Below are 24,456 nucleotides of genomic sequence, written 5' to 3'. Positions count from 1 at the left end.
GGTCACTTAAAATTATGTAAATCAGGAGTCTGGTATGGAAACCTAGTGGCTAACGTCCTCACCTTGCATGTGCTGGGATCCCATATGGGTGCTAGTCCCTGTCCTGGCTGCTCCACTTCCTATCCAGCTCCCTGTCTGTGTCCTGGGAAAGCAGTTGAGGACAGCCCAAAGCCTTGGGACACTGCACCCAGGTGGCAGACCAGGAAGAAGCTCCTGGCTCCCTGGATCAGCTTAGCTCCAGCCACTGCAGCCACTTGGGGACTGAACCAGTGGATGGAAGATGACCTTTCTCTCTGTCTCTGCTTCTCTTTGTGTATCTGTCTTTCCAATTAAAAAACTGAAAAAAAAAAGTAGCTCTTTAAAAATTATGTAAAGCAAAGAAGTTCAGGTAAGAATCCCCCAAATTTTCTTCTCAACTAAAACTAAATCAACAAAATTATCACAAAAGACAGGAACAAAAGTCATGACTCAAAAAACAGGCTTACCTGTGCTTTTGGATGTGTCTGTTGTGAGGAATGCTGAGATTGCTGTTTCTGCTGAAGCTGGGCAAGTTGCTGCCTTTGCATTTGAACTAATTGCTGCTGATGTGTCTGAAACTGCTCTTCTGTGATACCCCCTGATACTGGCAAAGACAGTAATTTCAAAAATAAATATGTTTAAGTATTTTTAGTAATAAGCAGAATGTGATAACATTGCATAATTAAGATGAGAGACAATTATACATAAAATACACATCCATCAGCAAAGAACCCAACAGAAGTGACAAATCCCATTGGTCATAAGTATTCATACACTGATATCCATGAATCTTTAACATCACACGCTTTCGGCCAATTGTGTCTTCATTTAACAGTATCTATGGACACCTTTTCCTAGTGGCAATTATTTTCTGTAGGATATAGAAAAATATGTCACTGGGGACAGTGCTGTGGTGTAGTGGGCTGAGTTAGTTCTGTGGCATCACATATGAGCTCCAGTTCAAGTCCTTGCCATTCCCCTTCTGGTCCAGCACCCTGCTAATGTATCTGGGAAAACAGCAGAAGATGGCTCAAGTACATGGAAACTTCCACTCATGTAGGAGACTCAGGTGAAGTTCCAGGCTCCTGAATTAAGCCTGCTAGGCTTGGACCTGGCTGTTGTGGTCATTTGAAGAATGAGCTGGCAGATGAAAAATACTTTTGCCTTTCAAATCAATAAATGCAATCTTTTAAAATATCACCTGCTTAAGAAGTTATATATAGTTTTATTATACCATATATTACTAACATGAGAATACTGTTATTCATTCAGACTTGGTATCTTTGAAATCACTCTGAATTCCCTACATTATATTGATCAGGTAATGAGGAAAAACTTGGATTAGTAATAATAATAATCATGACAATAATAATAGTAGGTTACAGTCTTGATAAGAAAACAAGACTGCTGTTTTTCATGATATTGAAAATACTCTTACAAATTAGAAAGCAAAGATGTTCACCTAACATAATCACAGAATATAGTTTAGGCAACTCAATGCCTAAAACAAATCCTATTTGTAAAAAAAAAATTCTAAATGGATAAAGTATTCCTAAAATTAAACATATAAAAGCATTCTTGGATATAATCAATTATGCTGTTACCTAAGTTAATGGGAAGTGAAGGTTAGGTGTTCAAACCTGCAGTTAAAAAGGTGGGTTAGGACACCCACGTCCTACATATGAAAGTGCCAGTGTTCAACATCCAGCTCCCCTCCTGACTCTAGCTTCCTACTAATGGTCCCTGGCAGGCAACAGTGATGCTCAAAGGACAGGGTTCCTTCCACCCTGGGGGGCACATCTGTACTGAATCTATGCCTCAAGGATTCAGTTACAGCTGGAGCATTAGCAATCATTTGAGGGGTAAACCAACTTTATCGTCCTCTCAAATAAATTAAAAAAAAAGGGGGGGGGGAGTTTCAACACAATTAAAATTTCAATTATCAGGATATTTATAACAGGGATAACTTTTCTTAAACAAAAATTTATTCATCTGTATTTGTAAGTAGTTCGCCAACAGCTATTTCCTCAGAAGTGCTATTATTAGAGTTGAGCTCTATTAACTCACTACAGAATATATGCACTCCACAGTTAACTCTGCTTTGGTTTTCTTTGTTTCTTCCTTTCTGCTCTCCCAGCTACTTCACCTAAGACGTAAGTGTTTACTGCTGACTTGATGTACTGGGCTGTGCTAAGAATCCCGATGACTGTGGAACAAAATAAATGAAGAGGAAAGTACTGTAGCGTAGTTGGGAAGCAAAGACACAACAACCTTTACATAAAATGGAAGAATCCAATCAATCTCATGTGAGGGAATTTATTTTGGAGTCTATGCTCGACCCAAGCTTCTTAATTCCCCTAGTTTTCTACTTTCTGGAATCATAAATGAAAGAATAAAAAAAGAAAAAAAGGTGATAAATTTGGGATATTGCCTAGTATAGACCATTTTCTATAAAGTGGGGCTTAGCCCCCCATACACGAATAAGGCTTTATATAAACTTTTATCTTCTGTTGTGAAGACAAAACAGCTCATATGTATTTTCAGAAGCAACAAGGATACAGTGTTCATGCTAAAACTTTAGTTCAGAATCTGTGTTTTTGAAATACACATTATTTTATTGTGTTATCAACAAGATCGACTGCTTTTCTCTGCATATACTAAATTCATAGCATACTTGTTCCTAAATGAAAAATACTTTTAATTCCAAATTATAATCTTCAAAATCAAGTAAAAAGATGAAGTGCCCATGAACTCAAAGTTTTGAGTGATCAGATGAAAAATGGTTTGTCAGAGACCAAGGTAGGAAGGGGAAATCTGAAACCGATCTGTTTAGGATCTATGTACATAAGGAATGCACCAATTCAAAAGAAATGGAAATGGAACCTGGCATTTTTAGGACAGCCCAGAGTTGGTCCAGAGTTGAGCTTAATGCTGTGGTGAAAAGGTCGGAGTAACAGGGATTAACTTGAATTGCAGAAAAAACCAAAGAAGTAGTATTTCAGGGGCTATTTCAGAACTAAGAAGTATGAATCTTTTCTCCAAATCTTTGAAAAACATAGCTATTTTTGGAATGGTTAAAGAAACTGTGGTACATCTATTCCATGGAATTCTACTCAGCCACTAAAAAGAATGAAATTATACCATCTGCAACAAGATGGTCCCAACCAGACCACTGTGCTCAGTGAAATAAGTCAATCCCAAAAGGACAAATACCATATGTTCTTTCTGATATAAAGTAAGCTTCACACAAGACCAATGACCCTTTCCATACTGTTTTTGCTACAACCCATGTATTTTGATGTTTTTTAAATTTTTGTTTCTTCCAAATAGTTTATTTTCGCTTACCAAATTCTTCACCAACTTGTAGATCACACAGTAGCATCCTTTTACCTAAAAAGCTTTTTTTTGTGTTTTCTTTTACATTTCTTTATTGATACATTGGTTAGCACATTGTTTAACTCCATAGTGCTGCAGATATTTTCTTTAAGCTTATTTCCTATTGTTGAATTTGTCTCATGGCTTCTCATTTGAGGGAAAAGCATAGTGATGCATAATGGAAATTGTTATATCCAGATGTGAAGATACAATACAGTATGCATCTGTACTTTCAAATCAATGATGGACTTCAAATGAAACTGCTAGATTATCTGGAATTGTCTGTACCAGCAATGTCAGGACACTCTTAAAGGACAGACTAATGGACAAATGATTGTTTATAAAGGACTATAAATCAGTCAGGGAGTGGGAATTAGGGAAGGAAGTAGGGAAGTCTCTGACCCTATGCAATTGTACCATAAAATTAAAAAAATAGTAAAATTAAAAATATATAGCTACTTTTTCATTTATCTACATTTATTGCCTTTTCTTATTGAAGCCACAAATTTGCTCAGGAATCCCTTGCCTTTCTTTTTATATAACATTCAAAAGAACCTAATACACTTTTAAATTGTTCAGTTTCAGTGGTTAGTGTTTCTCAACCTTTGTAAACTTAGGTTGGCTTTGATATCAAAAATTTAATCTCAAATCCCACTTTTGGTGGAGAACCAGTGATGTGAACTTAATTCTCTAACATGGATATATTTTTAAAAATCATTTCCTATCTTCTTTAACAGTTCAATCTCAGCATGTTAAACATTCATTTGTAACATTTTAAGTCTCTCTAATACTAAACGTATTCTTTGTTGGAAACAAGAATTTTCTAGAGAACCGTTAACATTATTTCAACTCCTTAGACAAAAATAGCAAGTAATAATCATAGCACCAACTTGGAATGCAGAGAGAACACTCTTTTGCCTCCTTTATCACTGTGAGATGAGAAAAAGTATGTATGGTTTTACTGAACTGCTGTCTCAAGGCTAACCTTGTGGTGGGTGGGGGGCGGAAATCTGATGGAAAGTACATTCTGTATTATTTTTCCCCTCAAAAGTTACTGAAATAGTTCCATAAGAGATTTCTTACATTGGTTTGGGTCATAAAAAAGGCACAAAGAGGAAGTCGCAAAATGAACAAATCTGCTTAGGAATGAGATGCAAGGAGGGACTGGGAATGGGATGGGAAGGTGGTAATAAAGGGGATGTGGAGATGTGCACAAGAGAGATCTTTGCTTTTCTTGCTTATGTCTAAGCCAAGTTTTCTTAACAAATAAATCTGAATGTATCCCATCTTCTGCCTCAGAACTGTCCTATCAGTTGCAAAGTAATCATATATTTGATTGCTTTGTAAAGGTAACAATATTTTACTACTTTAGTTAGATGGGTAGTAACATTCTAACATACCGCATAGTTATTATAGAATAGTATAGTTATTGCACAATTTTCTCTTCTATGTATTCAACTATGTCATTCTGTACTAGGGCACATTCAAATGCTTTTAGAGACACAGTGTATATATACATAACAGGCTATTTTTCACTAAAGTCCCTGATCTTTCTGGGTCTCTAGATACTTGACAACTGAAATAATGCTAATGTTTTCGAGGTTTTTTGCTTGTTAGTTTTAAAGGACAGACTTGGGGCTACTGGACTAGGGAGTGGAGGGCAGTGAATTCTAATCCAAATATTCCAGGTTACAGTAGAAAGCAAGGTGCAAAGTTTGCATAAACCAGTGAAGTTAAAGATAAATGTTCTAATAGAGAATGACTGAGACCACCTGACTGGAACTACACATATCCCACAACTCTAACCCTTACCAGATGAAGGCAAAAACGAAAGAATAAACTACAAAACTGCCAGGGTGGGGAGTGGGAAGGTAAGAAGAGCCAGGACGGAAAAAACAACTTTATGTTGAGATAAAAAAACAAGCTAAAAATCCATTTAAACTCTTGACATTCAAGCTAAACAGTCACAACTGGAACTTCATCACAATTTCTTTTAGTAATTAAACTGAAGCTTTCTTATCTCTTTGATTTGAATTTCTCTTCTTTGAAAGCAACCCTCATCTGCCCAAATAAATCCTATGAGTACATTAGCTGCTCATTAAAGCAGTTTTAACCATTCTAACATTTTATGCTTGCAAATATTTTATGGCAAAAAAAAGAAACAGGAAGAGAAAGCAAATTAAAAATCAGGAATTTCTCTGGAAATGCTGAACAGACTGTCCATGATTTTACAAACAACTGGAGTTGATTTTTAAAAAAGGCTATTATCAATCCAGTGTATTGACATAGGTGAGAAAGCAGAGAAAGCAAATCATGCTAATTTGCAACTGTGAGTTAGTGAATGCCAGATCAAATATCTATTACTCTGGTCCTGCTCATCTGAACAGCAAATAATTTTTAGTCATGAACTCTGACTTATTTTCTTGGGCTTTGTAGTTAGGAACATTATCTCAAAGAACAGTTAAAAGATACAGTAGTTTGGAAGGACTAAAGATTTTAAAGAATATAGTATTAGCTATGTACTTTAAACTCCTTGAAGCTAAAGATTTCTATCTAAAATTTAGCAAGTTTCATATTAACACAGTGCTTTGTATATAATCAATCCTAAATAATTTTATATAAACTCAATTTTCCTTGGTTGTACATTTGCTGGTTAGAACAATTTTTCTTATCTGTTCTTTTATTTTTGAAATACCTTTATTTTACCTAGTAGTTAATAAAACACATCTTTTCACTTCAAAATGATTAGCTTAAGACAGGTTTTTCCTTTAAGTAAATAATAAACACAATGTAACTGAGATATAAGGTTCACAACTTAGCAAACATTCAGGATTATTTAACAGTGACAGTAAGCAAACTCTTAATCAGCCCTCAAGTTTACAAACGATGCAACCTTTTTTTTTTTTTAATTGTTTCTCAAAAAAGAAATTAAGGAACTGTGTATAAGCAAACTATTATTGAGTATTTTAGGTTTTTATTTCTACTTAAAGCCTTTGTTAGGATTTCCTAGTTCTAAAAAAAAACATTCAGCAAGAATAATTTGTATAGTTCAGTGATACTTTCCCAGGTAAGAACATGGTCCGGTGTCAGGTCTGTTAGTCTTAAACATACATGCTTTCATAACCAAGCATGCTAAATTAACAGAAGGTCAAAGCATTAAAGATAGCTAGTTTAGGGGTCTAGCACTGTACCCTAGTGGCTCAAAGTGCTTGTCTTGCAAGCACCAGGTTCACGTCCTGGCTGTTCTACTTCCCATCCAGCTCCCTGTTGTGGCCTGGGAAAGCAGTTGAGGATGGCCTAAATGCTTGGGACCCTGCACACGCATGGGACACCCAGAAGAAGCTCCTGGCTTTGAATCAGCTAAGTTCTGATGGCTGATTCTACTTGGGGAGTGAGCCAGCAGATGGAAGATCTTTGCCTCTGTGTCTCCTCCTCTCTGTAAATCTGACTTTCCAATGAAAACAATAATATATTTTAAAAAAATAGCTAGATTAAAAGAAACCAAATATGCAAAGATTCCATTCTTCTGTTTATGTACACCAAAAGTAACAACACAACTTTATTAAAACAAAACAAACAACCTTCTTAATCTTTCTCTTTATGTACATCAGGAATTTATACCGGGATTTACCAATTCATAACAAAACTCATTCAAATTTATTTAAGAAAACTAGGTAATGATTATAACTGGTAAAAATGAATACTTAAAAATTAGTTTTTATCATGCATTTAGACTCATGCATAATATTTTCAAATAGATTTGTTAAAAATAAAAATCCTGTGGCTACAATGACTAGCAGGGCCACAGTACATAGAAAAAAAAAAAAAACCCTTTAAATCAAACTCTGTATTCTAGTATCAAATGATTAAATATGAAAGACCTGCTTTCAAAATACAGACTTCAAGTTGACCTCAGTTGTTTCTTAAACTTACACCTTAGTGAAGGAAATCTGTTCAAAAAGGCAAGAAAGCGTAAATAGACCAAGACGACTTTTTTGATGACATAGGAAAGGTAAACATGCAAAAAGCCCTTTCTGGTAATATCTTAACACTACGCATGTATGCTTCAAGTTCATTTGAGAAGCGCATGAATGACTCAGATAATATCTTAAATAATATTTTATGTTGATATAGAAGAGTATCATAGAATTGTAGAGCTGATTATCTTGGGATTATTTGCTATATTAAATTATATTTTACATCAATACAGATACAATATCAATGATATGTTAACATGTATACATTGGTACATTTTGTAGAAAAAAATCAAGCCAAGCCTAGGGTTCATCTGGAATGTATAGTAGAAAGCTACAAATATTTGGCCATGTTCAAACTGAGAAGGAACACACCAAGCACTTTCAAAATAGGATACACACCAATAGGGAAGAAATTGCAGCTCTGTTCAAATATAACCACAAATGTATCTACTTCTTTTGAATGATATTTGGTACAGGAATTCTCGTTTACTTAAATAATTTGAGCTATGCTTTAGAGTTGACTGAATAAAGATTTGACCCTTTATCTGTCAACTTTGTACCATCTTTAGGTTCCTAAAAGTTTTTTTTTCCTCAATTTATATTAGGTATATATTTCAGGTTCAAAATCTCATTAAACTTCATGGGCTCATGAACTTTATATAATGTGATGCCATTTTCTCCTTACCTAAATTCATTTAGGAGAAAATAAGCCAACTAATATGGTGAAATGACATGCCAACTTCCAACCATTCAAACAAATCCAATTTTCCATTATAACCTTTAAACAGATAAATGTCTAAGTTTGAAAATAGGCAGTTCAGTAACTGAAAATGATGGAAAGTTACTGACACTAGATTTCAAGTTAAAAAGCTGTAAAATCATTGTATAAATGCATTTAAAGTAATTTTGCATCCTGAAGTGCATCATCCAGGAAATAATTCTGAAAACTTATTTTTACATAGAAAGAACATCAGCAGTTTAAGTCAAATCATATTACCTTTGTTTCTTGATACACTATTTGTAATGTATTATGAGAACATTTAAGATTTACATACATATGATAAACAATATAAAAGCAAATCAAATCTACCTTTTAAATTACTTGATACTACACATTATTTACAATGTAAATAATATAAAAATATAAATGTTCCTACGTTTTCATGGACTCCAAATCCATAAGCTCAAACAACAACAAGATATTTGATAAAAAGAAAGCTGAGTTTGTACTGAGCACATATTGGCCATTTTTAAGTCATTATTCCAGGAACAATTTAATGAGTATTTTACAAAACATTCATATTATGTTAGGTATTACATGTAATCTAGCCATGATTTAAAGTATATCCAAGGATCAGATGCAAAAACTACCTGTTTTATATGAGGGACATCAATGGATTTTGACATTTTCCTGGAACTAATCTCTCAAAAATACCATAGCATGGCTGCCTGATATTTGAGTGGAATGTCCCTTAAATTGAGGGTGGGGGGTGTGTGGGTGAGGAAGGAAGGGAGAGGATGACTGGGGAAAAAAAAAAAAAAAAGAAAAAGCTTTCTGATCTAATAGAAGTAATGTTTCAGATAAAATTTATATCTACTCACAAAAGGGAGCCTCCTAAAAATAATTTTCTTTGGTCAGAAAGGAAGTTTTCAATGGTACGTTCAAGGAGAAATTCTTACATTTCAGCAAGTTAATTTACAAAAGGGAAAATTTTATGCTGTAATGGATCTGGGGGCAAATTATTAGCAGTTTACTCATAAGGAACTCCCTAAGCATTCTACCTGCAACACCACTCAATGCACACACCTTTCAACTACAGATGGAGTCTTGACTTATGTCAGGGTTACATCTCAATGAACTTCTCATGAAGTTGAACTGCATTTAAAACAGCAACATGCTGCCCAAACAGGACTCTTTATAGAGTACTGGCTATTTATCCCTGTGCTTGGATAAACATCCTCTTTGTGTGAACCAATCTACAGATTTGGCCCAACATTTCACAATAGCTTATCTGATCACATGCTTCTGCTCTGGGCCCAAAATTTAGGGGCGTTACGGCAAAGTAGGTAGAGTCATTGCCTGTGAAGTTGGTGTCCTAAATGGCTATCCCCATTACCCCCACTTCTGATCCAGCTCCCTGCTAAGGGTCTAGAAAAAGCAGCAGAAGACAGCTCCAAGTGTTTGGACCCCCTACAGCACGCCGAAGGACCAGATGATTCTCCTAGGTTTGGACTGGCCAGAACCGGCTATTGTGGCCCTCTGGGGAGTGAAGATCTCTGTGCCTCTCCCTCTTCCTCTGCAATGCTTTCAAATACACAAATCTTTAAAGTATAGCTTCTGACGAATGCATATTGCTTTATTGTACCCCATCCTAAAGTTGAAATAGTGTTAAATCAATCCATCATAACATATCAGTGGCTTCACAGACATCAGCATATTCTGGTAAAAAAGTGATCCACAATAGGATTATTTTTAGACTGAAAGAGCATGCACTAAGGTAAAATTTGTTTTCTGAGTGAAATCAGGAAAATAAACCTTTCAAAACTTACCAGGATAGTTTATTTTGTACAAATGAAAAATACAGAGAAAATATACTGATAAACACTTGAGACAGAGATAGCTTACCTGATATGCCGTTCTTGCTGGTGTTCAAAAAAGCTACAGATGCTGCAGAAACTCTTTTACTGTTCACAGTCTGCCCTGGTTTTCTTGAGGTACATTCATCATTATCACTGTCCTGTAAATTCAGTAGCCTTGGCTGGAAACACTGTAGTCGACATGATCTAATATTGCTTAATATTTCAGAAAGAGACAGTCTATTTTCGCAATGTTTACTGGAAGCATTGGTCCGGGAGAAATTAGAAGAAGAGTCTATAATTTGGGAAGAGCTTGCGAAACCATTCAGCATCTCAGGGTCTATTTGTTTCAAGACAGGATCATGTTCTGTGGATATTCGGTCCATTATGATCCTGATAAAGAATATAAAACCAGATGTAAATTGGGATAGACTAACATTTTTTTTTTACATTCCCTACCAGCTTGCAAACCAAAAACCACATTAGAACAAATGGTTTACCTTCCACCTCTGCCAATGCGCCTTCTTGCAAATCCTATACATCTTCTTGGGACCGTAAGTGTTGTAAGGCAATGCCTATACCTCAACTTAGCCAATTCTGCCAATTCTGGGTTTTCACATGAATGGTCACCATGATCCAAACGAGGCTGTAAAATGGGAAAAGAAGGAAAAAAAATAGAAAACCCAGGAAGTAAATTTCAAATAGACACAGTGGGTTATGATAAAAAGTAAGCTATCAGCTGGTTGAAAAATTTATAGATAGAAGTAAAACTGTAAATCTGCAGTTTAAATTATTTTGATTGAATTTTATAAAGTTGAGCCAAAGTTCACTTATCAAAATTACCTAAACTAAATTACTTTACCAAATATATCTAGGGGATGTTTTATAAGGCATATGTCTTTAAAGAATAATATTCTTTTAATATCACTGTGAAGAGTTAGATTAATCAGTAGTTTGTAGGTTTCCTATTTAAGCAAATCAGAAGAAAATTTTCTGCGGACCAGAAATTGCGCTATAAACATACATAGGTCAAACTGAAGCTGCCTTGTTTACAAGAAACATTCGGCCTATTTCTTTGCTCATGCTTTTCTTTCATCATTCTGTTTTTCTTTCCGTATCACTTCCCTTTCATAATTCGTTTCATCAGTGTAATTTGTAAAGAAATCTCTTTATCTCCAACTCTAAATACATAGACCCAGCTAAAATAGTCAGTGTATATGTCCACATAATGTAACAAACAAATGGTCTCCATAACCTATGCAAGAAAGCTAATGCCATCCTTTATAACTCTACAGTTGTAGCTTATTTGAAAATCACAACATCAGAGTCATCTCTTCATATAATGTTGTACAGAAGCTTAATATCACAGAGCAATTTGTAAATGTACCAGAGTTAAGAATATAACTGTTAGACAAAATATTGTTGTGAGAGAAGTTAAAAAATTATTGCTGTGTCTGACATTTGCTGAGAATGTGCACACAAGGATGGGCTTGCACAATGTCCTCAAAGGTTCCAAAGCATGCTTAGTGATTCCAGATTTAGCTCTCACTCTAGCAAGCACACACCAAGCAATCTCTGCACACTGCTGAAGCTATAATTAAAACCCAAAGTGAAATTACATTTCTGAACTATAAGGAATTGCCAATTTTCAAGTAAAGAACACAGTATCTTTCAGCATCTTTCACTGACATCCACTTAGAGGAGGTTAATAAAAAATGCTGGTGCACTTCCCATATTTAGATCAAGACTAAGTCACCTGATAAGAGTTTCCTGTTAATTCCAGTTCATAAAAGCACCACACTACACACGCACACAGACATCAAATTCTTACAGCATAATACTGGCATCCTGCCCGTCTTCTGAAAGCACAGGGGCCATCAGGATCATTTTCTTCTTCAGGCTCTGATACTGGAGATGGTACCTAGCCAGAGGAGGGATTCCATTTAGAAGGTTACCACAAGTCAACAGATCAATGTGCACAGTGATCTAAAAACAAAGGCTGAGTGCAGACAGTAAATCATTCTTGTATTACTTATGGCAGGCAAGCAATAAATGCCCCCAGATATTTAATGACTATAATTTTTTACAGTCTAAAGTTCTTATTTTAAATGCAGTTTGTAACAGTTAAGGGCACCTAGCATTGTTCAACTGTCTTGAACATTAAGTGGTACAAAGTGGTACAAGTTTTAAAAAGAATTAGTGTATTTTTTATATATATATATCCCACCAAAATTCTGTAAATAATGTATGTGAGCGTATACATATATATGCTGAAACATCAATTAGGCTTCTTTTGCCCATTAACTTCACTTGCTTTCAATAAAACCAAAAGCTGGGAAGTTAAAAAAAAATGGCTATCAATTCCACCTCCCATAAAGGTCTAGCCGAAAGGTGACTTTTATTTCCTCCCTTAAAGATTTTATTGAAATATGTATTTTTGAAGCAGAGAGGTAAATAGACAACTCTTATCCACTTGTTCACTCCCCAGATTCCCATAGCACTGGAGGACGGGCCAGGGTAAGCTGAAGGCCAGGAGCTGTCTCAATCCCATATTGAGTGGGAGCAATCCGACTGCTTCAGCCGTTTCAGGAGCTGGAATCACTCATCAAATTCCAGCACAGTGATAGGAAACTCAGGCGTATTAACACCAGGTTCACTACGCACTGCTCCCCACTTACTTTTTCAAAAATTATTTTTTAAATCTGACAGGTCAGATGCACAAAATCAGGAAAGAAACAAAGATTTGCTGAAGGTAAGAAGACTGGCTGCAGAGAACAAAAGGAACAAAGATGTTCAAAACTGTCATATAATGAAAAAGCATTCTGCCTAGGCCAAGGGATATTAGGTCATGCAGCCCTCTACAGTCTGAGTGGATTGCTGGGGCATCGCAGCAGATTTCATAAATATATTATACCATCACAGCAGATTTAATAAATATCAAACAGGTTAAGGACTGGTGTAGTGGCAGAGCAAATAAAGCACCTGCCTGTGATACCTGCATTCCATACAGCAACCAGTTCAAGTCCCGACTACTTCCCATCCAGCTCTCTGCTGATGGCATGAGAAAAGCAGCAGAAGATGGTGTAAGTATTTGGGCTTCTATTATCAACGTGAGAGACTTGGATTACGCTCTCTCTTGTAATCCTTTGCAAAAAACAAGTAAAGTTTTAAAAGTAAATCAGCTGAAGCCAGCATTGTGGCATGGCAACTTAAGCCTCCACTTGTGACGGCAGCAGCCTTTTAGGGGTGCTGGTTCCTGGCTGCTCCACTTTCAATCCAACTCCCTGCTAATGTAGTGTAAGATGGCCCAAGTGCTGGGACCCCTGCACCCACATGGCAGATCTGGAAGAATCTCTGCACTTTGCCCCAGTCCAGTCCCAGTGAGTTAAGGTCATCTGGAGGAGTAAGATGATTCTCTATTTCTCCCCCTCTTTCTGTAATTCTTTCAAATAGATAAAAAATAACTCTAAAGTAAATACAAATTAAGTGCTAGAAAATGTTAAATTCAGTATTTTAGATTATATATTCCCATAATAGTCAAGCATTTAAAAAAATTGGTACTTTAAATTTCAGTTTCCTTATAATTTTACTTTGCAGTTAACATTCTCTTTCTGCAAAATGCTGGAATTTTTGACTCTCATAAGTCCTTGTCTTCTTATTTTGAGGGGGGGAAATGAACTTTCTCCACATTTCCAAACTGTGGTAATCCCCATGGCAGGATCATCGAGGAGGAAAAAAGTATCTGAGGTTCCAATGTACCTCACCAACACTATGTAGGGGGATCCAGAAGCAGTGAGTTGGGGGTGACTCACTCCTGCGGAAATAAGCCCAAAACTTGAAATTTGCAAGGAAATCCAAATGTGAATTCTGTACTTGGGTTCCTTTGCCAATTACCCACCTTTTTAAAGATATACACGGAACGTATCACAAAGTTTCAGAAATTCTTAATATCATCACTTCTACTATTTGACTACAATTCCCCAGGGGTGGGTTCCTGGGAACATTAAAAATGTGAGACACTCCTTCCACCCCCCCAAAATTGTTCTCTCTCACACGCACACACAGCCCAAAAGATGATGGCGTGCGTGCGTGCGCACACACACACACACACACATACACCCTGAAAGATGATGTCAGGAGAATCAGAAAAAAAGAACGGTTTCACTTTTCAGTTCTGCTCTGCTGCAAACCAGTTGGCTACGCCTGGTTAAACGTTCTCTTGGGGCTCCCTACTCCCTGTTCACTAGACAGTGAAACAGTACCTCATTACTTAATCTTTTTAGCAATACATTCTTAGTGAGAGTTAATTCTTAGCTGCCTCACTAATGATTCTAACTACTGGTAAATACTTACTCTTCAGCAACAGGAGAAAACCACAGAAACTAATGCGTGTTGTCTAAAACCTAGTCAAAGACTCACAGGAACTTCTAAGCTTAAAATTCAACTTTCACGTAAAAGACAAGGTTTGAGGGCTACATATGTATGAATGAGTAAAAAAAACTGCAGCAGAAACATGCTCTTTTAATGCATGAGGAATACATGACTAGTAAAATCTGAGTGAGCCCTTACTCTCAGGATGAATGAGTACATTCTAGAATTCTAGAAGAGATTCTATGGGTCCTAGTATTTCAAGAGCTGGGGATGTAGAGCAAAATGTTCTAGGTTGGCATTAATCTCACCAATTTTCTCTATACTTTATCTAATCATGCAATGATTTTACAATTTAAAATAATTTCCCCTATGTTTAATGTAGAGAGGCCATTTGCCATTTCTTTTATACATTCCTTCTCTTCTGTTATTTTGTGTCCTAGGAATGCTACACTGCTTGCAGTTCCTTTTAATAACACTGTTTTCTCTGCCTGATGTCCTACCTTATACTATCTGGCAAACTACTTTGTGTTAGGGCATCACATCCCTAATTCCTTCTAAAAGACCATCTGATCAATGTTCCATTGTTATTCAAACCCCAGCCTGAGTTTAACTGGGTGATTCTCTGGCAAAGTAATCATCTTATTAAGTACTGTCCGCCCATCAACTTTGTGCACTTGTTACAATGCACATGATCACCACAATATTATCTAGGGCAGGAAAACTAAATCAGTATGAGTAAAAAGTAACACAAGCTAGCCAAAGGAGCACATTCTATGCAAGCTCTAGATTTCATCTAGATTTTAAAGAATTATACCAATAAAGGATTCTATAAAGTATTACTTCCAAACATTATTTTTATGCTGGTTTTTGAAAAAAAATTTCCTTTGGGTGGACATTTTGTCTACTAAATGATGCCTGTGTCCTGCTTAAGTACCTGGTTTGGCACTTGGCTCCAGTGTTCTAGCATACTGCTAATACAGACCCTGGAAGGCAACAGGGAGGGCTCAAGAATTTGAGTTCCAGATATCTGTAAGAGTAGGAATGAGCTCTTGGCTCCCAGCTTGGCCCCACTTCGGGCTGCTCTATACACTCAGGGAGTGAACCAGGGAAAAGATCTCCTTCTCTCAAATAAGTAAATAAATAAATATTTTAAAAATATTTAAAGCAGAAAATTTCTTTTAACAAAAATGTAAAAATATTGATATATAAAAAAGCTCAAAGTAGTTTCAAGTTTTTTTAAAGGAGTATTTTTAAAATTCTAATACCACAGAGGAAAAAAATTGAAGCCAGCCAGTTGATAAACAATTATTCAAAAAACATTCATATTTTATCAGACAAAAGCTTATTTTAAAAATAGCATCCATGAAAATAAAGTTTAAAAAGTTAACAAAATTCTTTGAAAGGCAGAATAATGGAAAGAGAGAAAAGGGACACAGACAAAGATGTTCTACCCGGTGGGTCGCCCCTTCACTCCCTGCCAACAACCATCAGCGGGTCAGACTGAAACCAGGAGACTGGAATTTCATCAAATTCTCCCTTGTGGGTGCGCAAGTACTTGAACCATCTTCTGTTGCTTTCCTAGGTACACGAGGGAGCTAGATTGGAAGTGGAGCAGCCGGAACTGCTTTGTTAAGCATTACCAGTGTCACCAATGTTGGCTTAAACCAACGCATCTCAGTGCTGGTCACAACTAGAAAATTTCAAATTGTAAGCATTTATGCTGAAAAACTGTTGGAATATGAATCAAAGGCTTATTCCCATGAATTAAAACCAATCAATTTAAAATCAATTTTAACTCTTTAGGATCAAATACTTAACGAAACAGTCACATTTGTTAAAACATTGGTAGAATAATAGGGGATTTCTGACAGTCACTATTTACAATTATGATTAAAGGTCTTTGGTGTAGCAATTGCATTTCCATCTTAAATACTGGAAAAAAATGCAAATGGGGAAATTCGGTGAAAAATTGAAAACCACCCAAGTATTGTACAATAGAAAAATTCCATCTACAAGATGGAAAGTAATAGAAAATGTCATTTCAGAGCTATATATATGTGTGTGTATATATATATATATAATGTGGAAAATGTGTATAACATTAAATGAATAAAGAATCAAAACTCTTAAGATGTCAATTATGTTTTAAAAATATAACAATATAAAAAAGTAGGAGGAAATGTTTTGAAAATAGTTTTAAAACCAGCACCTGTGGAAATTCATCTTCATCTGAGCTGTGAAAGTCATATTGCTTAATGTCACTCTTATTGATCACAGGCAATGTCTCAGGAGTGGGCTGCTGAGATGTTACCAAAGCCTCTGCTTTAGGCTTCTTTGGGTACTTCTTCTTTTGACGAACCACATCAGAAGCCTCTTCTTTCAAAGACAAATGATGAGAGTGCTGTTTACATGAGGATTTTTCCCCCAAAAGGAAGAAATGAAAATCATTTTAGAAATCATAAAAACTATACTGTTCTTTTAAAAAGCATACATTCTTATCCAGGAGGTGAATTTTGTTTATTGCTTTTAATATGAAAAAATTATTCTATAATCATAAAACGAAACACGTTTTACTTTGTGCCAAGTTACAATGAAAAATTATTTAAATTTGCTTTTTATACCATTAATAATACTTAAGCCATTTTCTAGATTGCTCTATTACTATGCAATCCAATATTTAAATATATTTAAACTCTTATTTAAATCCATTGTATTAATATTAAAATTAGCAATTTATTGTTAAGATAATTTAACTTAGATCATGAATTCATCAATTTATTTCAATGCTTATTTTCAAATTTAAAAAATGTCTGTAGGTAGTCATTTTCTAACAAAAATAAGCTTACTAACCAGGAAAAAAATAAACTCTACTTTTTAGATTGCACTACCTCCCCTGAACAACCACCAAACTGTCTCCAAGTACTCTGGGGATCCATGGAGATCCTTAAGAAGTCACCAAGCAAGGGGACTTTTTGAAGGGGTAGGCTCCAGTGCCCACCTGCACTCCACAAACAAAGCAGCTCTGTTTTTGTTTGAACACACCAGCAATTACTTCAACAAAGAGAAATCTACCACTTGAAAAGATTTGAAATGACTGTTTTGGATGCCAATGTACTAACACTATGAAAAACATAAAAGTATTTAATAAGTTACACATTTCTACATGTAGTCCCATGTTAAAAATACAAAATCGGTCAAAAGCAGCACATACTATAATATGCTGCTTTAAAGGAAAATCATATTTTAGTGAGATATAAATTTTTTATGAGTTTTGTCGTGTTATAAAGAAGACTCCAACTTCAGAAACTTTCCACATTTTAAGATAGGATGTATGACAAAGCTAATAATCAACTCTATGTAATGAAGCAGGACAAACAGATCCTATCCTGTCTCTAAAATTATTTAAATAGGCTGATAACTCCTAGAGAAAATCTAAAGTAACAATTAGCTTGGACAATAAAATCTGACTGTATCACTAACTGTGGATTAAAATATCCATATCCTTATGCTTCACACAGAATATTATAAAAAGGATTTTTACAACAAAATAACATTGCAAAGTTTTTGGCTGTAGAAGCAAGTGTGATTTTAAGGGAAATCATGTAGGTGGGCTAGATGCCTGTGATTAATAAGAACTCTGGTGTTTAAATTGACATAAGTTAAAAAGAGGAGTCTTCCTGCTCCATACTCTTCCTTGACATTTAAGAACAAACCCATGAAAAAGAAATATTCTGTACATTTTTAAAAGATGAATTTTCCACAAACACCTTAAGTTACTTTCTAAAACTTTCTACAGAGTTAGGCTACCTTATCTAGATGCGTTTCTTATTTATAGATAAATTCCTCAAAATTAGAAGTTTTATTAATTTTCATATATCCAAATGAAATACTTTAATGTACCAAAGAGTACTAAATAATTATTATTTAGTCCAAGAAATTAAAATAACCACTGGGTCAGGTTTTCTCATTTTTGAAGCTCTCGCTCGTTTTTGAAGCTTTAAGTGTGTGTATACAGCACTCAGGGAGGATGGATTAGCAGACTGCACGCACCAGTACTATTCTAAGAACAAATTCTGGATAACCACTGCCAGAATTTCAGAGTTCCCCCCACTTTTTTTTTTTTTTTTATCAATTCTTAAGAAATCTGTTTTATCAGAAAGAAATAGTGATGCAGAAGTTAGAGGATTTCTCAAGTGAGTCAAAGGAGGTAACAGCATATAATTGCCAACCTGCCAATGATGACTATGACGATAACTTTGAATAATCTCAATGAACAAAATTTTAATATTAGAGATCGATGCCTGTGGCTACGATGCAGGATTTGCTAAGGCTAGCGATAACTAAGCTTAATTTATCCTTATTCACCAGGAAAGCAGAAAGCATATTGGAAGGGAATGTGCTGTGGTGTTACACCTGGATTCAAATCTTGAAGGTGCCACTAACTACCTATGACACAGAAGTCACACAGAGGTAAAAGCAACTTTCAAGGAGTGTTGCGAAGATTAATGAGTTGGTATGTACATAGTAGAGACCTTTAGGAGACCATTAGACCAAAGTACTTGGCAAATAGTAAGAACTAAATGCATCTTAATTAGTTTCTTCCTTAACCAAATTTTGTTCAGACATATGCAAAAATAAGTAACCCACTGATCAATATTACCACACGTGTCTCTCCAGAGGATATTCACCTTAGGTTTACATTCTTGGACTTTGTGATGGTTTCCATTATGAAGAGTTGCTGGAGTGGCATATAACTCTTTTTCTGATCTGCTTATTTTTACTTCATTAAGGATCTCGCCACCATAATCTCCCAAATGGTATCTTAAAAAGGTAACAAAATAGAAAAAAAATCACATTAACAATAATGGGAAAAAGGGCATCTCAATGAATTAGAAAACACCTAATCAAATAAAGGCAAATACCTATTAGATTATTTTCAAAAGGCAAACATGTGATAAAGCACATTTATTTGGGATGCAATAAAAATATTTTTAAAAAAAAACCTTAAAAAATGTCTAAGGTGCAGAGAAAATCAAATACTGAGAAATGATGTTTAGACTGTTTACCTTGGAAATCATATAGAATCTTGTTAAGATTTAATTATGAAGGAAATGCCACATTTCAAAGAAAAAAAAAGCTGAAACAAAGAGCTTTGTCCACCTAATCAGAATAAAATCAAGCCTTCATTTATCTGATGTGTTCTTTAACAGTAACGTTTAACACAGAGCACTGGACAAAAAGTTCTCTGGATTCTTGTCGAATTAGTATGTAATGATACTTTAAAAATATTTTAGAAGTCTATACTAAACTCTTAAAGCATTTCAAATCAATAATTTCATCACAAATCTTAAAACCTTTGATTATATTTGATATCTGGGCCCTCATTTGGCTAATTTTTCTACTAGTATGTAACAGTAGCAATGTTACCTTTTTTCCACAACTTCTAAGGTTAAGTGCAACAATTCTCGTTTTGTTTTTTCTCTTCTCTTAATCATTTCCAAAATTGTTATGGCTCTGCTAAACTCTCGTCTCAGTTTCAACATCTTTTCATAAGAGGCTTCATCGTTCTTACGGTTCTATTAAAAACAGTTACAATTTTGGAATAAACAACCCATTTATCCACATTTTCAACTCCATTCAGCAAAACATTATCCAAACCAAATTATAGCCAATAAGAAGGAAATGTTAAACGCAAAAACATCAAATAAATCATTTAAACACAACTATGTAAGGGAACCTATTTATTCTGAAAAGAGAAGTGTAATTAAGTAACTTTCAATAAATATTCTGAAAAAACACAACATCAGCTATTGAAAGACGCAATCGCATGGAAGATAATTCTAAGGGAAAGGTGTTTTAGATATCCACTTGGGGAAGGAGGGAGAAGTGGGGAGGGAAGAATCTTTATGCCTACAAAACTGTATTACGGAAAATGATAACAATAAAAAAGAAAGAAGAAAAAATATACACTTGGAAAAAACCTGAATTCCACTTATATCGAGATCAAAGTACCCCAAAATAACCATCTCCTTCTACAAGTGGGGAATGAAGCAGTAAACATCCTACAATGTAAACAAGAACAGTGCAAGCAAAGGCTTATGTCAGAAACTGATCTAAAGCCAAGAGCAGGTTAGCAAGCATCTCCAGAAATGGGATTATCAAGCTCTAACATAATAATAATACCTCACTGCAGAGCAGAAGGCATATAGCAAAACTTACACACTTCAGAATACTATTAATTAGTTTTTAACTTCAAGAATAAATATTTTAACATGCTTAGAAAGTCATCCAAGAGTAAGTCAATCCAAAAGTAAGTTCATTCTTCCCCTCTCAGTCAATACTATGTGAAATTAGGCAAACTCAAAAGCTTGGTTGTAAACAATCTGGTTTTGTCAAACAGGCAGTAACAATATCTTCTAAGATGATTCCACATTATTACTGACAACAAATATTAAGGTGGCTAATCTGTTCAGGGTACTGCTCACAACTTCCCTCCTCTTAAAAGGTATACAGTCTACTAAGAAAAAATGAACTGAAAATGAGTTTATTTTTCTGCCAAAAAGGTTATGAACTATACAACTAGGTTTTCTGTAATATAAATTAAACATACCCCTGGGTGTCACTGGTTCTACAGCTCTTCAGTGAAAAGAGTTAGGAAGTAAATGTGTAATATATACATTCATACATACACAGACAGATCTATATTTCTAGCTATATTAATATTTAAAACTGTAAGTTCATACTTTCATTCTTTTAAGATGACCTTAATTTTCTTTATTTTTATTTATCTTTATTGTAAAGTCAGATATATATAAAGGAGGGGAGAGAGAGAGAGAGGAAGATCTTCTGTCTAATGATTTACTCCCCAAGTAACCACAATGGTTGGTGCTGCGCCAATCCAAAGTTGGGAGCCAGGAACCTCCTCCAGGTCACCTATGTGGGGACAAGGTCCCAAGGCTTTGGGCCGTCCTTGACTGCTTTCCCAGGCCACAGGCAGGGAGCTGGATGGGAAGTAGAGCTGCCAGGATTAGAACTGGCGCCCATATGGGATCCCAGTGTGTTCAAGGCAAGGACTTCAGCTGCTAGGCCACTGTGCTGGGCCCGAGATGACCTTAATTGTCTGTATTCAAGCTTTTTAGCCCTTTTCATAACAGTCTCTGTTTCAAGCCAACTCCTTTCTTCCTATGCCAGCTACCTCTTATAATTGTTACCTATCACTGGTTCTCAAACTGATGCACTTTAGAGGTAGGTGTGGTGGTATAGCATAATAATCTGCCCTGTGGTAATGGCATCCCATCTGGATGCTGGTTCATGTCCCAGCTGCTCCACTTTCAATCCAGGTCTTTGCTTATGGCCAAGAAAGGCAGTGGAGAATGGCCCAAGTCCTTGGGACCCTGTACCCACTTGAGAGGTCTGGAAGAGGCTCCTGGCTCCCAGCTTTAGAAAGCTCAGCTCTGGCCTTTGTGTCCATTTAGGGAGTGAACTAGTAGATGAAGGACTTTCTCTCCCTGCAAGAATCTGCCATTCAAATAAAATAAATGAAAAAAAAAATGCTGCATGTTACAACCTACTATAGATCTTTTCATATCAAAGGATGACTCACAGGTGACTGTTAGAGCCAGAATTGAGTACCACTGAGCCAGGAAGCTCTTCTATCTTACTTGTAGGCCACACAGAGGAAGGGGAGAAGGCACAGATACGAGAAGTTGTATTTATGTAGTTAAATAAGGTAGACAAAGTTAAATATAATAAACATATATACATGCTGATTTAGGGATTCCCAATCAGTGTATCCAGACACACTGAACATTTAAGCATGTCCAAGATACTGTTAAAATAAAAATTTCTTGGTCATGGAGCAGTAGTCTAGTGGCTAAAGTCCTTGCCTTGCATACACCAGGATCCCATATGAGCAATGGGTCAAATCCCAGTTGCTCCACTTCACATCTAGCTCCTTGATTGTGGTCTGGGAAAAGCAGTAGAGGATGGCCAAAGCCATCCCAGAAAAAGCTCCTGGATTCTGGCTTTGGATCAGCTCAGATCTGGTCATTTTGTCCACTTGGTGAATGAACCAGTGGATAGAATATCTTTCTGTCTCTCTTAAAGCCCATCTTGCTAGAAATCTGACTTTCTAAGGAAATAATCTTTAAAAAAATTCTAAAAACAAAAAATTCTTACACCAATTAAATTTAGTAGTTTATCTGAGCAAAGCAAAACAAAAGTGAATCGAGCAGTTTCCAAACCCAGAATAGTTCCTGAGAACGCTGCCAACATGATCAGATAACTTTATGGGAAAATGGAAGTCAGGCACAGAAAACAACCTAATACACCATAGCTGAATAGTTAACTTACAGTTGCTGTTAAGTCAAACAACTTACACAGTCAAATGACTTACTGGCTACATGGCCCTTAGTTACCACGATTTAACTCTATATTGGTCTGTTGGGCTCAGTGCAAATTTATGACTCCTTACAAATTTTACTCAACAGTGCTTATGCACTTGCAAGTTAAAAATTAGTCTAGTGAACTAAATTCTAGACTACCATTCAAGTGTTTCAGGTGTTCTAGTTAAGCCTCTGAATCTGTGGGAAGAGAAAAGCAAAGACTGACTTTGTTAGCTGCATTCAGTTTTGCATACTCTTCCACTTCCTGAACACCTAGGGGTTATTCATTATTGCTGAGTGCTTTTCCACCTTTTTCCCTTTTGTAACATATAAACATTTCTTATTAGTAATAATAAGTACACAAATAAAAGTACAGAGTATTGAAAAAGAAAATGTAGCACTCTGCAAAGGAATAAGAAACTAACAAAGAAGTCAAGAAGAACTCACTAATGATCATGCAATATTGAAGAATCACTTAATGCAATTCTCAGTAGACACTGATTAGAAAAAAATAAGGCCTATTTTAACATTAAGAATATTAATATGTCATTAGTAAACAAGGCTGGCTTGTAAGTAATTCATATCCATTCACTAAAGGAACCATAACAGTGCTTTTCCTTTAAAACGCATTAGTAATGGCCTATGGTTTGAAATGGATCTGAATCAAACAGAGCTTCTAAACAAGTAACTGGTAGATCTGACTGCCCATTGGTTCAGATAAACCTTTCCTTTCTCATGTTCAACAGTCTTTAGTTATTGTATTTACAGTTGCATCTCTTCTCTAGGCCAGGTGCTAAATCATCACAAACTGTACTAGACTGTCTCAGCTAAGAATTAGAACACAGAATCAAAAACTCAGTCTGGTTTAGCGAATGCCATCTATGGTTGGGAAATTAATTTTAAGACATTTAAGAAAATCACATTAATGGAAAATGTTAAGAAAATTTTGACTATTAACCAGTAACAGAGATTCTCCTAAACTACATTCACCCTGGTAACTGTAATGCTCCACAGTTATTATATTAACAGCTTGCCAGAACAAGTTTTCAACATTGCTGTTTCAAAGAATGTACAGAAAATGTTTTGCCTTCAATTGTTAATTCTTCACAGTTCTCACGTTTATATATTCCTGTTGCTTTTCCCACGTGTGGTGTTTACTGTTAGCTAGTAGAAATGGAAGACAAGGGCCACCTCCCTGTAAGGAAGCTTTTCTTCAAACTGCAGCATTCTAAAGCATGAGATTTTTTTTCTTTTACTTAAAATGCTAGTCCATATCGCTTCTGAAAGCCAGATGGGGACAAGTTCATCAACTTAAATCTAATATAACTGACAACAAAATGGAGATTTTCTGGCAGGTCCTGCGCTGCATGGCCCGGGTCCTTGTGCCAGCCTGTGTGGTGGCTGCTGGGTCTGTGAGCCCCAGAGGCGAGGTTCTTGCTGGGTTTGGTCTGTCTGGACCTGGTGCTTGGACCCACCTGCATGGTGGGTGCTGGATTTGTGAGTCCTGGGGGCATGGGTACTGAGGGCCCTGGTCGGATAGCTTGGGGTACCAATGGCACTGGGAAAACTCACTGGCTACTCAGGAACACACTTGTGGAGATTTGATGTATGGGTTTGTAGGGGTCTGGTGATGACACAGGTCGGGGCATGTGAGGGATCTGGGGTCTCACATCCAAGATTGGTGGTCTGACCATGGAGTTCATCTATCAGAGCTGGACCTCCCCAGCGGAAAAGACAGAGCAGTGGACAGCTGG

The 24,456-nt window shown here is 36.0% G+C and overlaps 1 protein-coding gene across 2 annotated transcripts in view; it reads right to left on the bottom strand.

Moving 5' to 3' along the window:
* EPC2 (enhancer of polycomb homolog 2) overlaps positions 1-24,456 on the bottom strand; it is a 96,596-nt gene that overhangs the window by 8,380 nt on the left and 63,760 nt on the right. For both annotated transcript variants that reach the window (XM_040971554.1, XM_040971553.1), the window contains 7 exons: positions 19,746-19,894; positions 19,007-19,139; positions 16,528-16,719; positions 11,779-11,868; positions 10,448-10,593; positions 9,997-10,340; positions 486-622 (listed from right to left, as the gene is read on the bottom strand). In XM_040971554.1, the coding sequence (XP_040827488.1) occupies positions 486-622; positions 9,997-10,340; positions 10,448-10,593; positions 11,779-11,868; positions 16,528-16,719; positions 19,007-19,139; positions 19,746-19,894 (1,191 nt within the window). The remainder of the gene's footprint in view (positions 1-485; positions 623-9,996; positions 10,341-10,447; positions 10,594-11,778; positions 11,869-16,527; positions 16,720-19,006; positions 19,140-19,745; positions 19,895-24,456) is intronic.

Source organism: Ochotona curzoniae, unplaced genomic scaffold (genome assembly GCF_017591425.1).
Source record: "Ochotona curzoniae isolate NIBS_2020 unplaced genomic scaffold, NIBS_Ocur_1.0 contig_2210, whole genome shotgun sequence".
Taxonomy (NCBI): domain Eukaryota; kingdom Metazoa; phylum Chordata; class Mammalia; order Lagomorpha; family Ochotonidae; genus Ochotona; species Ochotona curzoniae.
This window is presented reverse-complemented; position numbering and strand designations above follow the sequence as displayed.